At 36.4% G+C, this 12,665-nt stretch overlaps 1 protein-coding gene across 1 annotated transcript; it reads right to left on the reverse strand.

The window, feature by feature from the left end:
* Nucleotides 1–695: 695 nt before the first annotated feature.
* PTH (parathyroid hormone) lies at nucleotides 696–5,638 on the reverse strand. Its single transcript, XM_063437517.1, has 3 exons — nucleotides 5,579–5,638; nucleotides 1,064–1,154; nucleotides 696–987 (listed from the first exon to the last, which is right to left on the reverse strand). The coding sequence occupies exons 2-3, from the start codon at nucleotides 1,147–1,149 to the stop codon at nucleotides 696–698; spliced, it is 378 nt and encodes a 125-aa protein (XP_063293587.1). The 5' UTR covers nucleotides 1,150–1,154; nucleotides 5,579–5,638.
* Nucleotides 5,639–12,665: the final 7,027 nt, after the last annotated feature.

A 12,665-nucleotide genomic window follows, 5' to 3' on the forward strand; every position in this document is an offset into this window, starting at 1 on the left:
TCTTGTTGATGTCTACAGTTGATGTCCTTACCGCTATGCTCCTAGCATAGTTATAAAGACTTATGATGAAAAAAAGAAGAAAAAGAAGTCAGATAATTCTAAAACACTTTGGCTGTGCAATAAACAGGTGGAGTTTTTACATTGCTATATCTAGTTATTTCTTGGCTACGCCTTTCCCCCGCCCCCAGTTATTTACATTCGGGCATGTTATTTTTATGCAGATTTTTGTTTCAATTCCTCCAGCTAGCAGCTCATTTGTTAACCATTCTTGAAGTTAAAAAAGTGATTTTAGCACGTTAAACGTCAAGCATTTGCTGTACTCTGGGTTATTAAATGCGTGCCTAGCTCGGAAACATTTTTTCCCTGGGATGTCATTTTTGCAAAGAAACATTTAGGGGAGAATCTCTGAATTTGGTAACCTGTGATAAATTAGCCAATTAGTTATTTCTGTAACTATATTCTCATGCACTAGGATACCCATGATGCAGGCAAAGCATCATGGGAGGTGTAGTCCAAAACATCTGCAGTGCCGAAGGTTGCCTATGCCTGCACGAGGGCCTGCAGATTGGCAATATGGACCATGATGTCTTCTGTCTTCTATTTGCGAGCATTCGTAACCATTCACTGATAAAATTCAGTTATTGTGAGGTTCTCAGGTTTTTTTTTTTGTTAATTCTTGAAATTCGGGGAAAGGTTCACGGGATATCTGGCTTTAAAACTTTGTCTACGTTGAGTTTTACATTGTGTCTGTGAGACTTCTTTGGATTTATATGTTGGTTTTGTTGGGAGAAGTGTTTGGGTCTGTTTTCTTTTTTGAGTGGCTTCTGTTGTCTGTTTTCTGCCACCTTGGGGGTAGATTCCTGCGGTGTGCTCATCGACGCAGTGTACATGTTGTGGAGCTGAAGTTGCAGCCATTCCTGTCTTTGCAAAGCATGTCTAAGATCTCCAAAATTATGCATCAGCTGCATCTCGCTGACTGCCCGTCTCCTGCAGAAAACAGCACAGGAATTAGGAGACAGAAAATGATCAAGGGACACTCAGCCACGTAATAGAGTGCACTCACTTTACAGGTTTCCCATCACACTCGGTGAAGATGGACATTCCACACAGAATGATTCCTAATTTTGTGTAGTCTGCTATAAAATACATAGTGTCTGCAAAAAAAAAGAAAGAACACTAAAGTCAGTTTTATGTATTTCTTTATATCATTAGAAGAAATGAGTCAGTAAGAGCATATTGAGGGTGACAGCAGAATGCCTGCGGTAAACCAAATATACAGAGGTAACAGAAAAATGAGAAAATACTTTAAGGGAGAACTGTCACTTGATAGGAGGGTCACTGTTATGTTTACCTCTACCAGTTATTTAGCAACCATGTGTTAAACCGACTTAAAAAATAAAATTAAATGTACAACCCACATTACTGTATTTATCGCATCCTGTAACTGGGCGCCTCCATCTTTGCTCCCTGTCAATCATTGTCATAAACTCTGTACTTTGCACCTGGCAGTCAGCATAGAGATAGATTACAGGGAAGAGAAGAAATGAAACAATGTTTCTACTTCTCCATTGCATTGTGTGCCCCCGCTGTGCCAGGACTGAACTGGATTGTGCTGTCAATTGTTAAATCTTTAATATGCATTTAGGAAAAAAAAAATGAAAATCACGTGGATAAAGGTTAACACAGATTATAGGTGATTTTCAATGTTTTATTGAATGGCATAATTTCCTGAAAAGTAATGTTTCTACTTTAGTAGAGTCGATTTGATGCATGCAGCATCATTGACCGACATGAAAGATGAGTTTTTAGCCTTACAGAAAATACGAGATTAAATGTTCATATGATTTATTTAAAACTGCAGTCTTTTGGAACAAATTATTTTATTTTTAATAGAATTCATAGCAAACTGCGAGAACATATTTTAATAACAAGAATTGAATACTTGTGTAACAATTAAAAAAATAGAATAAACATGATTCACACCTATTGAAAATATATTCAGCACTTCTGAACAGCATTAAAATGCTTTAATAAGATACATTTTTAATATACAGTAGTACTAAAGAGCATAAAAATACTTTAATAAGATGGCTTTCTAACATACAAAGCTATCGAATAGATAAAATAATATTTAATTAATAGGATTTCTAACATACAGCGCTATCGAATAGCTAAAATAATGTTTAATAAGAAGGGTTTGCAACATACAGCGCTATCGAATAGCTAAAATAATGTTTACTAAAATGGATTTCTAACATACAGCGCTATCGAATAGCTAAAATAATGTTTACTAAAATGGATTTCTAACATACAGCGCTATCGAATAGCTAAAATAATGTTTACTAAAATGGATTTCTAACATACAGCGCTATCGAATAGCTAAAATAATGTTTAATAAGATGGACCTATAGCATACATCGCTATCGAATAGCTAAAATAATGTTTAATAAGATGGACCTATAGCATACATCGCTATCGAATAGCTAAAATAATGTTTAATAAGATGGATCTATAATGCACAGCGCTATCGAACAGCTAAAATAAAGTTTAATAAAATGGAACTGGAACGTACAGTGCAAGCGAATAGCTAAAATAATGTTTAATAAGAAGGATTTCTAACATAGAGAGCTATCAAATAGCTAAAATAATGTTTAATAAGATGGATCTAAAACATACAGTGCTATCTAATAGCTAAAATAATGTTTAATAAGAAGGGTTTGCAACATACAGCGCTATCGAATAGCTAAAATAATGTTTACTAAAATGGATTTCTAACATACAGCGCTATCGAATAGCTAAAATAATGTTTAATAAGATGGACCTATAGCATACATCGCTATCGAATAGCTAAAATAATGTTTAATAAGATGGATCTATAATGCACAGCGCTATCGAACAGCTAAAATAAAGTTTAATAAAATGGAACTGGAACGTACAGTGCAAGCGAATAGCTAAAATAATGTTTAATAAGAAGGATTTCTAACATAGAGAGTTATCAAATAGCTAAAATAATGTTCAATAAGATGGATCTAAAACATACAGTGCTATCTAATAGCTAAAATAATGTTTAATAAGATGGATCTAAAACATACAGCGCTATCTAATAGCTAAAATAATGTTTAATAAGATGGATCTAAAACATACAGCGCTATCTAATAGCTAAAATAATGTTTAATAAGATGGATCTATAATGCACAGCGCTATCGAACAGCTAAAATAAAGTTTAATAAAATGGAACTGGAACGTACAGTGCAAGCGAATAGCTAAAATAATGTTTAATAAGAAGGATTTCTAACATAGAGCGCTATCGAATAGCTAAAATAAAGTTTAATAAGATGGATCTAAAACATACAGCGCTATCTAATAGCTAAAATAATGTTTAATAAGATGGATTTATAAAGCACAGCGCTATCGAATAGCTAAAATAATGTTTAATAAAAAGTATTTTATAACGTACAGCGCTATTGAATAGCTAACATAATGTTTAATAAGAAGGATTTCTAACATACAGCGCTATCGAATTGCTACAATAATGTTTAATAACATGGAACCAGAACATACATCGCTATCGAATAGCTAAAAAAATGTTTAATAAGATGGATTTCTAACATACAGCGCTATCGAATAGCTAAAATACGTTCACAGCGCTATCAAAAAGCTAAATTAATGTTTCATAAGATGGATTTATAACGCACAGCGCTATTGAATAGCTAAAATAAAGTTTAATAGGATGGATTTATCACGCACAGCGCTATCAAATAGCTAACAAAATGCTAACATAATGTTTAATAAGATGGATTTATAACATGCCATACTAATCAAAAGCAAGACAATTGTTTAATTAGATACATTATTAATGCACAGCACAATCAGAAAGAGGATAAACATTAATAAGGTAAATTTGTAACATGCAAATCTATGAAACAATGAGAATAATCATTAAAAGAATGCATTTAAAGATCAAAGTGTAACGTCATTGTATAATTTTGCAGATATTTAAAGGGACACTATAGTCACCAGAACAATTACAGCTTAATATAGCTGTTCTGGTGAGTATAATAGTTCCCTTTAGGCTTTTTTCATGTAAGCACTAGGCAGTATTTACATTGCCTCTAGGGACACCTCCAAGTGGCCACTCCTTAGATGGCCACTAGAGGTGCTTCCTGGGTCAGTGTGGCCGAAAAAGCAGCACCGACGTTCAGCGTCCCCACGCTCTGCATGGAGAAGCTGAATTTTCCATTTATTCAATGCATCTCTATGAGGCGGTCCTGATTGGCCAAAACAGCTTTTGGCCCCGCCCCGTGCCGATTTTAGTCAATCCAATGCTTTCCCTATGGGATATAAATTTGAAAGGTGAAATAATGTAAATATAGTTATTAAAATGCTGCAAATAAATACATATTAAACATTGATGTTGTGTTAAATATTATGGGAAAGCATTGGATTGGCTAAAAATCGGCTATTTTGATGATGTCACAAAGGGGACGGAGCCAGCGCCGGCAGACCCGCGCATCGCAGGAAATATGGAGAGTTTTAAACTTTTATAACGGGGGGTGGCAAACCACCTAAATGGTGGGTTAAACACTATAGAGTCAGGAATACGTTTGTGTTCCTGACCCTATAGTGTTTCTTAAATATATTCCCAATTGTTCCTATATAATCTGATCATTTCATTTACTATATTACACAAACATCATTGCACAGCATTCAATTAAACAAGATAATGTGTAAAAAAAAAACCTGAAGTAAAATTAAACTTTGTAAAAATCTGAAAAAATAATTAGCTTAGTTGTAGCAATCTACTAAAAAAAAGTTGTCATTCTTTAAAAAAAAAAAAAAAAAAAAACAGAACAAAAATTTAGATTTTTATATTATTTGTTTTTTTCGGATCAATCTATTCTAGAATTTCAAGTTTCCACAGAGAATGATCACTCAGGGCACTTAATACTATTGTCTAAATCAGATATTTAACCTTATACATGTCATATTTTTCCGATTTCTTATTTAAGAAAATATATATATGTTTTAATATAATTATCTAAATAACAATACACAGATGCAATCCTAAAGTTTACGCACATTGTGTTCTACAGCGCGCTAGATATAAACTTCCATACTATGTTGTAATGTAACCGTTCAGCAGTCATGTATACAGCATGTAAGCTGATTCTTCCCAAGGATGCGGTGTGAGGAATACCTAACTGCTTGTGACTAGCAGAATACATTTTGGGGATTCTGTATAAACACCAATCCCAGATCCAAAGTAGTAAACATGCAGCAATCAGCAGGAACATTTCGTTGGTTTCCACGGTGACTGCTTCACATTTAGAACTTTGTATAAATAAAATCCCATTATCTAGTCGTTCTCTGCATCAAAATGAGTAACACCAGTAAAATATACTATGTGATTTAAAGCAGGGTTTGTATATTGACTGATAATCCAATAATATATTCCACACATATTAAAAAGTGATCAATGCTCACGTCTTTTCCTTCTTATAATTATATTATTATAATGATACATGTCATTCCACTACTAGCGTTAAATACCTTTTGAATAAATCACTGACATACTTACAGCACAGAGTGTTGATCCCAGTACAGGCAGATAGTCCCAGCAACTTGTGGTTTGTAAGAGAAATTGATGGATGGTGAAGTGAGCTTGTAGATGATTTATAGCCTTTCTGTGAACCAATCTACAAAGCTTTATATTCATCCTAACCATGTCACACCCATGGCCCTTGGAAGCCTATACCTTCTATGGGTTTAGCAGTACACCCTCCAAATCCTAGATCCCACCCCCGCCAGTCTTTAACTCATTACAGTCTGCACAATTCGTAGTCTTTATGCCTCTATATAAAATAAATTAATAAATTCACAAATAAAAAACAAACGTAAGAAATATAAAGAAATGTGGTAATTTAGGTAGTGGAAGAAGGGTGTATGAGACAGTTGAGGTTAGCAAGTACTACTGATGCACAATGGGCGACAGCCTGCACCATAATGCAACAGAAGTGAATAACCAACATGGTAGCTTTGGGTCCCAAGGACACATTCAGTGGAATGAACCAAATTACTGAGGTCTAAGGCTCCAAATCTTTCTGGATGAAGTACTCAGCACTATCTCATTAAATATTGTGAATCTGAGTATAAGCTTTAAATGTTGACTTTCACTAACTGGCCTTGTATGACATACAGTAGGACCAACCATTAACTGTGCAGAAAGGTTACTAAAATTAAAATGTTATATTTGGTTTCATACACAGTATTATTAAACACAACATCAATGTTTAATATATTTATTTGCATAATTTTATTAACTATGTTTACATTTGTTCACCTATCCAAAAGTAAATTCTTCTAGCTGCGAGTAGACCAATTATACAACCATTGTCTTATTTCTTATTAACTGTCCTTCATTTAGTGAAACGATGTTGATGCTTTATGTTGATGATGACATTAAGGCCCCCGATTTATTATTTTGGATAAGATTTTCCGATTATTTTTGGAAAATCTTTTAAATTATTATTAAATTATTATTTATTATTAAATTATTATTTTTGAAATATTAAGATATCACTAAATATATATATATATATATTAAAATATAATAAATCATTCTAAACGTTTATACAAATAATGTATTAAATCATTTGAAAAGTTTACCCAAACATTTAAAGTGGGACCTAAATCAGTAAGTCATAAGGGGCCTGCTTACCTGATTTTATCTGTCCATATTCCTGGCTTCATACTGGGAAGGTGATGGGTCCTTCAGAAGTGTTCGAGTTTGGTTACTAGTAGAAGATCCAAAGCACAGCTGGTGTGTCTGTCCATTTCATTATTTACTGACCCTGGTGGTTTCTTGCCCTTGGAAGCTGCACTCGTGTGGACATTATTAGATATTTTTTACAAGTCATTCTTTATTGTTAGAGTTAACATGAGGTCATTTGTCTTAGAAAACCATCGTTGAGCTCAGACATACTAAAAATAGTAAGATCAGTCATGTATTACCACAAAATGTGAAGACTTGAAGGAAAAGAATCTGGTCATGTTTTTATGAGTAAATTATTATTGTGCTGTTTGTGTCGGGAATAATATCTGGTTTTAGAATGGACGGTAGACTTGGATTCCATTCGTGCTGATTATCTTTTTCTAGTTCACTATCTAAAATAGCCTGTTCATCATCATCTGGAAATACTTATTGAAACCCAAAAGTTCTCTATCCTTGAACACCCTCGACATTATGATCTTCAGAGGCCATAAAACATAAATTTTTCAACACAAAACTGTAATCTTCAAATGCCTGAATGTCCTTCTACCCTAGACTGGCAGGTATCATCCTCTCTACCCAGTCCTTCTGGGTATCATCTGCTCTGCCTAATTCCTCTTCATGGCAGGTATCATCTCCTCTGCCAAAACTTGTCCCTATACTGCTTTTACAAAGATGCTTTTTTGTCTCACAGGCAGACTCTGTCCCAACATCGCCCAGACAGCATATGTTACTATTTCTGTAGGAGTTCTGCTCCTAAAGATATTTGAGAGTTATCAATGAGATGGCAAATAAATTGACGGTAACATGATAACTGGTTAGCCGGAATATGATAATTAGCTATTTGATTTTTATCAAGCTCGAACGACACCCAAAGTTCCAGACAGAAAGTATTTAATTACCCAATAAAACAATTACTTATAATGAACTTACTGCACATGATGTAAATCCAATACATTCAGCAGAATGTCACACGCTTCAAATTACACAGTCACCAATAACAACTAAATGGTTGCTTCATTTGTTTTGTTGTCTTGTTTTGGTGGAAATCAGTTGGGCACAGTTTATTAGTATGGAACACAAAGCCAGAAAGATTTTGGCTAAACTTTTTGTTACCATCATAAATCATAAAATGTACAGGGCGAAACATAAAACAAGTTACTGACGCAAATATCATAAAGGAAAGGCGCTCCCATGGCCCAGTGTGTAAGTGTGCAGGCTGAACGGTAGATAAATGCTCCCTCTACTATAAGGATGTTCATCTCCTAGCCTGTAGGTATAGGCCATCTCTCTCAAGCCAATATGAAAATCTGGGACTTCAAACCAACCAATCACAGTGCTTGAACACCATGGCTTCTACCAGTACATCTTACAACATTAGCTTAATGAACAGTTTTGGTGTATAGATCATGCCCCTGTATTCTCACTGCTCAATTATCTGCCTCTAGGAGTTAAATCACTTTTGTTTCTGGTAATACATTCATAGTCACACCTCTCCTGGCTGTGACACACACAGCCTACATGAAAAAAATGTAATTGTCAATCAGATGCTAACTTGCTTTAGAAGTTTTTTTTATATCCTGCTCTATAAATAAAACTTCATGTAGCACAGGAGGCTCCTGCAGGGTCTAAGAAGCTATTAAAGGGACACTCCAGGCACCCAGACGACTTCTGCCCATTGGAGTGGTCTGGGTGCCAACTCCCACTACCTTTAACCCTGCAAGTGTATTTATTGCAGTTTTTTTATAAACTGCAATAATTACCTTGCAGGGTTAACTCCACCTCTAGTGGCTGTCTACTAGACACTTCCTGCTTCATAGCACAGAAAAATTGCAAGCGCATTAGGTCTCCCCGGCCGGTGGGTGGGATCAGTCTCGCCCACTGGCCGACGTAATGCAGAGGAGGAGCGGCGGGACATGTCGCTGCCTCTGGTAAGTGATTGAAGGGATTTTCACCCCTTCAGCAACCGGGGATTGGGAGGTGGGAGGGATAGGGGACCTGCAGTGCCAGGAAAAAGGATTGTTTTCCTGGCACTGGAGTTTCCCTTTAACAGTGTTGGAGCTAAGAAATAATACATTAAACAGAATGTGCAATAAAGGAACTATAAACATCAGATGACTCTGTACAGGAAGTGTTTAGGAAGGCTGTGTGGGTCACAGCCAGGAGAGGTGTGACTAGGAATGCATAAATCATGCGATTTAACTCCTAAATGGCAGATAAATGAGCAGTGAGACTGCAGTGGTATGATCTATACACCAAAACTACCTATAGTGTCCCTTTAATTATTCCTCAAGTAGATACTACGCGAGTCACTTTTTTTAATGTAAGAGTATATGTCATGCTCGGAATATCTAACAGTTTATTCATAAAGAATGGATAACTGGAGAAGTGAAAAGGGAATAGGACAAAATAGCAACAACAACAAAAAAATATAACAAAAAGTCAACTGTATTAGCTAGGTTATTTTAGCATAAAATTTACTGTACCCTTGTCAATACTCCACAAATCCCAGTTATGTGAATAAACGATCTACTATCTTACTAATAATATGTACATTGATACAAATATGTTTCGTGACGGAAATTCAGATAGATGGATAGATAGATAGACAGACAGACAGACAGATGTATAGATACATAGACACATATATTTCTTAAATTGATTTCTTTGATTTTTAAACCATTTCATCTACCAAAACATTTGTTACACATCAATTTAAATTATCTAAAAATAGCTAATAATACTGAGCTGAAATATTTCAATTTACACGTATGTACTTATTATATAAATTAGATCTCTATGTAATCTGTTGCCACGTAAGTAATACATGACAATAGGAATGCCCTTTAATTTAGGGTACAGATTTTTTCATGCATTTTTGCAATGTTCCTGATGGATTAAAGGAAAACCGTGCTCCTAGAACTGGCACCCCTGTGAATCCACCCAATGCCTCCTGGCATGTCCCGAGTCATAGTGGCCGGTACACGAGGGGTTAACTCAGGCATTCACATTGCTGGGATGATTGCTGAAGCACTCCAAGCAGGATAAATGGGTGTCAGCGTGGATCTACACTGTGTCAAGATGCAAGCATTCTCCATCCGCATTTAGAAAGGTTACATCACAGTAATGTCAGGTATCTCAGAGTGTCACCACACACGGGCCGTACATAGTGCACTGAGCCCTGTCACACGCTACCACCGCGCCATCACCTAATACACCCATATGGGTTTGTTATGTTTTGAGTTTGACTTATTTTTCAGTTTGATATTGAAGTGAACAAGTATGGAAACAATCTGGGTTTTTCTTTCACTGAACCAAGAATCGTGGAGAATTCACATGGGAACTGCAACGTTTATGCAAAAATAACCAAACTGGAAAAAAATGGATTTGGAGATTTTTTCCAAATTCAGTATTTTATACCTAAAACTTGCAAATGCCTTACAATTCCCAGTTACTGTCTTACAGGACCCGGCTACATCTATATATGGACAGAAAGGCTTTGATGATTCCTCCGAGTGATAACATGTAAGTATATGGAAATGGTTTTATTTCTGTTTCAGTAAATGTTGATATTACTGTATAAGAGAAATACTTGGACACATTTTATAAAAGGAGACTTTCACTGAAGTGAGGATTGCAAACTAATAAGTGAAAAAAAAGACAAATTGGTATGATTCTCCATCTCCCTTTTTCAATTTAGCTATATTGGCCTAGAATGTGCAATCCAACTCTAGGTTCGACACCACTGAGTCGTTACTGAATATCCACATTCGTTTTGAGGACACTCCACTGCCCGAATACCAAAAAGTCACTGTTTAGTAGATATATCCAAAGGAAAACGTGCATACATTGAATTATGCATTTGTCATTGGGGTATATTTAAAAACAACATGCAAAAGCTGCAGATTTCTTGTCTGCAGCATTTGAAACCATAGCAAGGGACTGATTTTATAGTGTCTTCATTATAGCCCTGGCAATTTGTTGCTAATCTATAGAAAAGAGAAGAAAAAAAAAGTCTCCAAACTCTATATTAGATTTGTAACAATTTTTTTTTTTTTTATCACTCGTATTATGAGAACGAATGGAAAAATTAATTCCTGAACTCCCTGAATGCAGATACATGGGTTTGCATTGTGATAAGTGGTTAACAGTATGTGTTTGAACATGTGCAAGCAAGCGGACATTTAACTATCATTTGTGATGATTAACGTTTACAGCTGGTTACTCACCCCTTTCTTGACTTCAATGAGCTGTCATCTTGCTGCTAGCGAGGGTTTGCAAGCTCTGTTTCTTAGAAGGGGGTCTCTTCTATAGAACGTGAATATATCTAAAATCTGTCTGCGTGCCAATGGCTTGTATCAGGTGTTCTCCCCCAGAACATGATGTGTCCAAGGAATCCCCAACATGTCATCTAATCATGGGAGAGCACATAACGAGCCAGTCAGTGCAATCATTCTAATTATGATAATTACTAACGTATTACTGAGTGTGAGTCAGGCTCTTAGACTGATTTACAGACCAAAACCCTGTTCTGAAGCAGAGAAAGTGTCTACTCTTCTCAGCTGAGGATGATTTTAGATTGCAAGATCATATAGGTTCATAATCTTCATACCTGTGCATCCAGGTTGTCCATTAGTTATTATTTATCACCCACCTACTTATCATTCTTCTAATGCTGAGACGTGTATAATGAGACGTGTATAAGATGGATAAGATGTGCTGATGGCCACTGACATTACAACTATCATAAAAAACATAACTGAACCTAAAAATTCTAATCAGACACAATAGACCATAATGATCCCACAAAATAACAAAGATTGAAATGATACTGTAATAATCCCACATAACTGTCAAAAACATTGCTGTCGTCACAGCTGAAACCCTAAACATCCCAAATGAGACCACAAAGAGACCACTATGATCACAGAAACCAAGCAGAGACTCTAAATATCACAATGAGACCACTGTAATCACAGGAACCCAGCGGAGACACTCACCATCCAAATGAGAGCACAAATAGGCCGCTGTGGTCACAGGAACCAAGCCTAGACCTTAGACATCCCAATGAGACCACAAAGAGACCACTGTGATCACAGGAACCCAGCTGAGACCCTAAACATCCCAAATTAGACCACAAAGAGACCACTGTAATTAGAGGAACCCAGCTGAGACCCTAAGCATCCCAAATGAGACCACAAAGAGACCACTGTAATTAGAGGTACCCAGCAGAGACCCTAAACATCCCAATGAGACCAGAAAGAGACCACTGTAATTAGAGGAACTCAGCTGAGACCCTTAACATCCCAATGAGACCACAAATAGACCACTGTGACCACAGGAACCCAGCTAAGACCCTAAACATCCCAATGAGACCACAAAGAGACCACTGTAATTAGAGGTACCCAGCTGAGACCCTAAACATCCCAATGAGACCAGAAATACACCATTGTGATCACAGGAACCCAGCTGAGACCGTACATTTCCCAATGAGAACAGAAACAGACCATTGTGATCACAGGGACTAAGCTGATACCCTCACCATCCCATTGAGACAAGAAAGAGACTGCTGTGACCACAGAAACCAAGCCTAGACTCTAAATATCCCAGTGAGACGACAGTAATCACAGGAACCCAGCCGAGACCCTCACCATCCCATTGAGACCACAAACAGGCCACTGTGATCACAGGAACCAAGCTAAGACCCCAAACATCCCAATGAGACCACAAAGAGACCACTGTGATCACAGGAACCCAGCTGAGACCCTAAACATCCCAATGAGACACTGTGATCATATTAAAAAAAGGTGAATCAGACAGGCACTACAAACTAAACAGTGCAAAAATATTGCTGTGAACACTTTATCTGCCACAAATATACAACCAATTGTGTCTG

Source organism: Pelobates fuscus, chromosome 12 (assembly GCF_036172605.1).
Source record: "Pelobates fuscus isolate aPelFus1 chromosome 12, aPelFus1.pri, whole genome shotgun sequence".
In the NCBI taxonomy this organism is placed as follows: domain Eukaryota; kingdom Metazoa; phylum Chordata; class Amphibia; order Anura; family Pelobatidae; genus Pelobates; species Pelobates fuscus.

Bases quoted from the DNA above. Each gene is read 5' to 3' on its own strand.
- PTH (XM_063437517.1), bottom strand. From the start codon at position 1,149: ATGTATTTTATAGCAGACTACACAAAATTAGGAATCATTCTGTGTGGA. The intron at 988-1,063 runs GTGAGTGCACTC...TGTTTTCTGCAG, and splicing joins TGTGATGGGAAACCTGTAAA to GAGACGGGCAGTCAGCGAGA.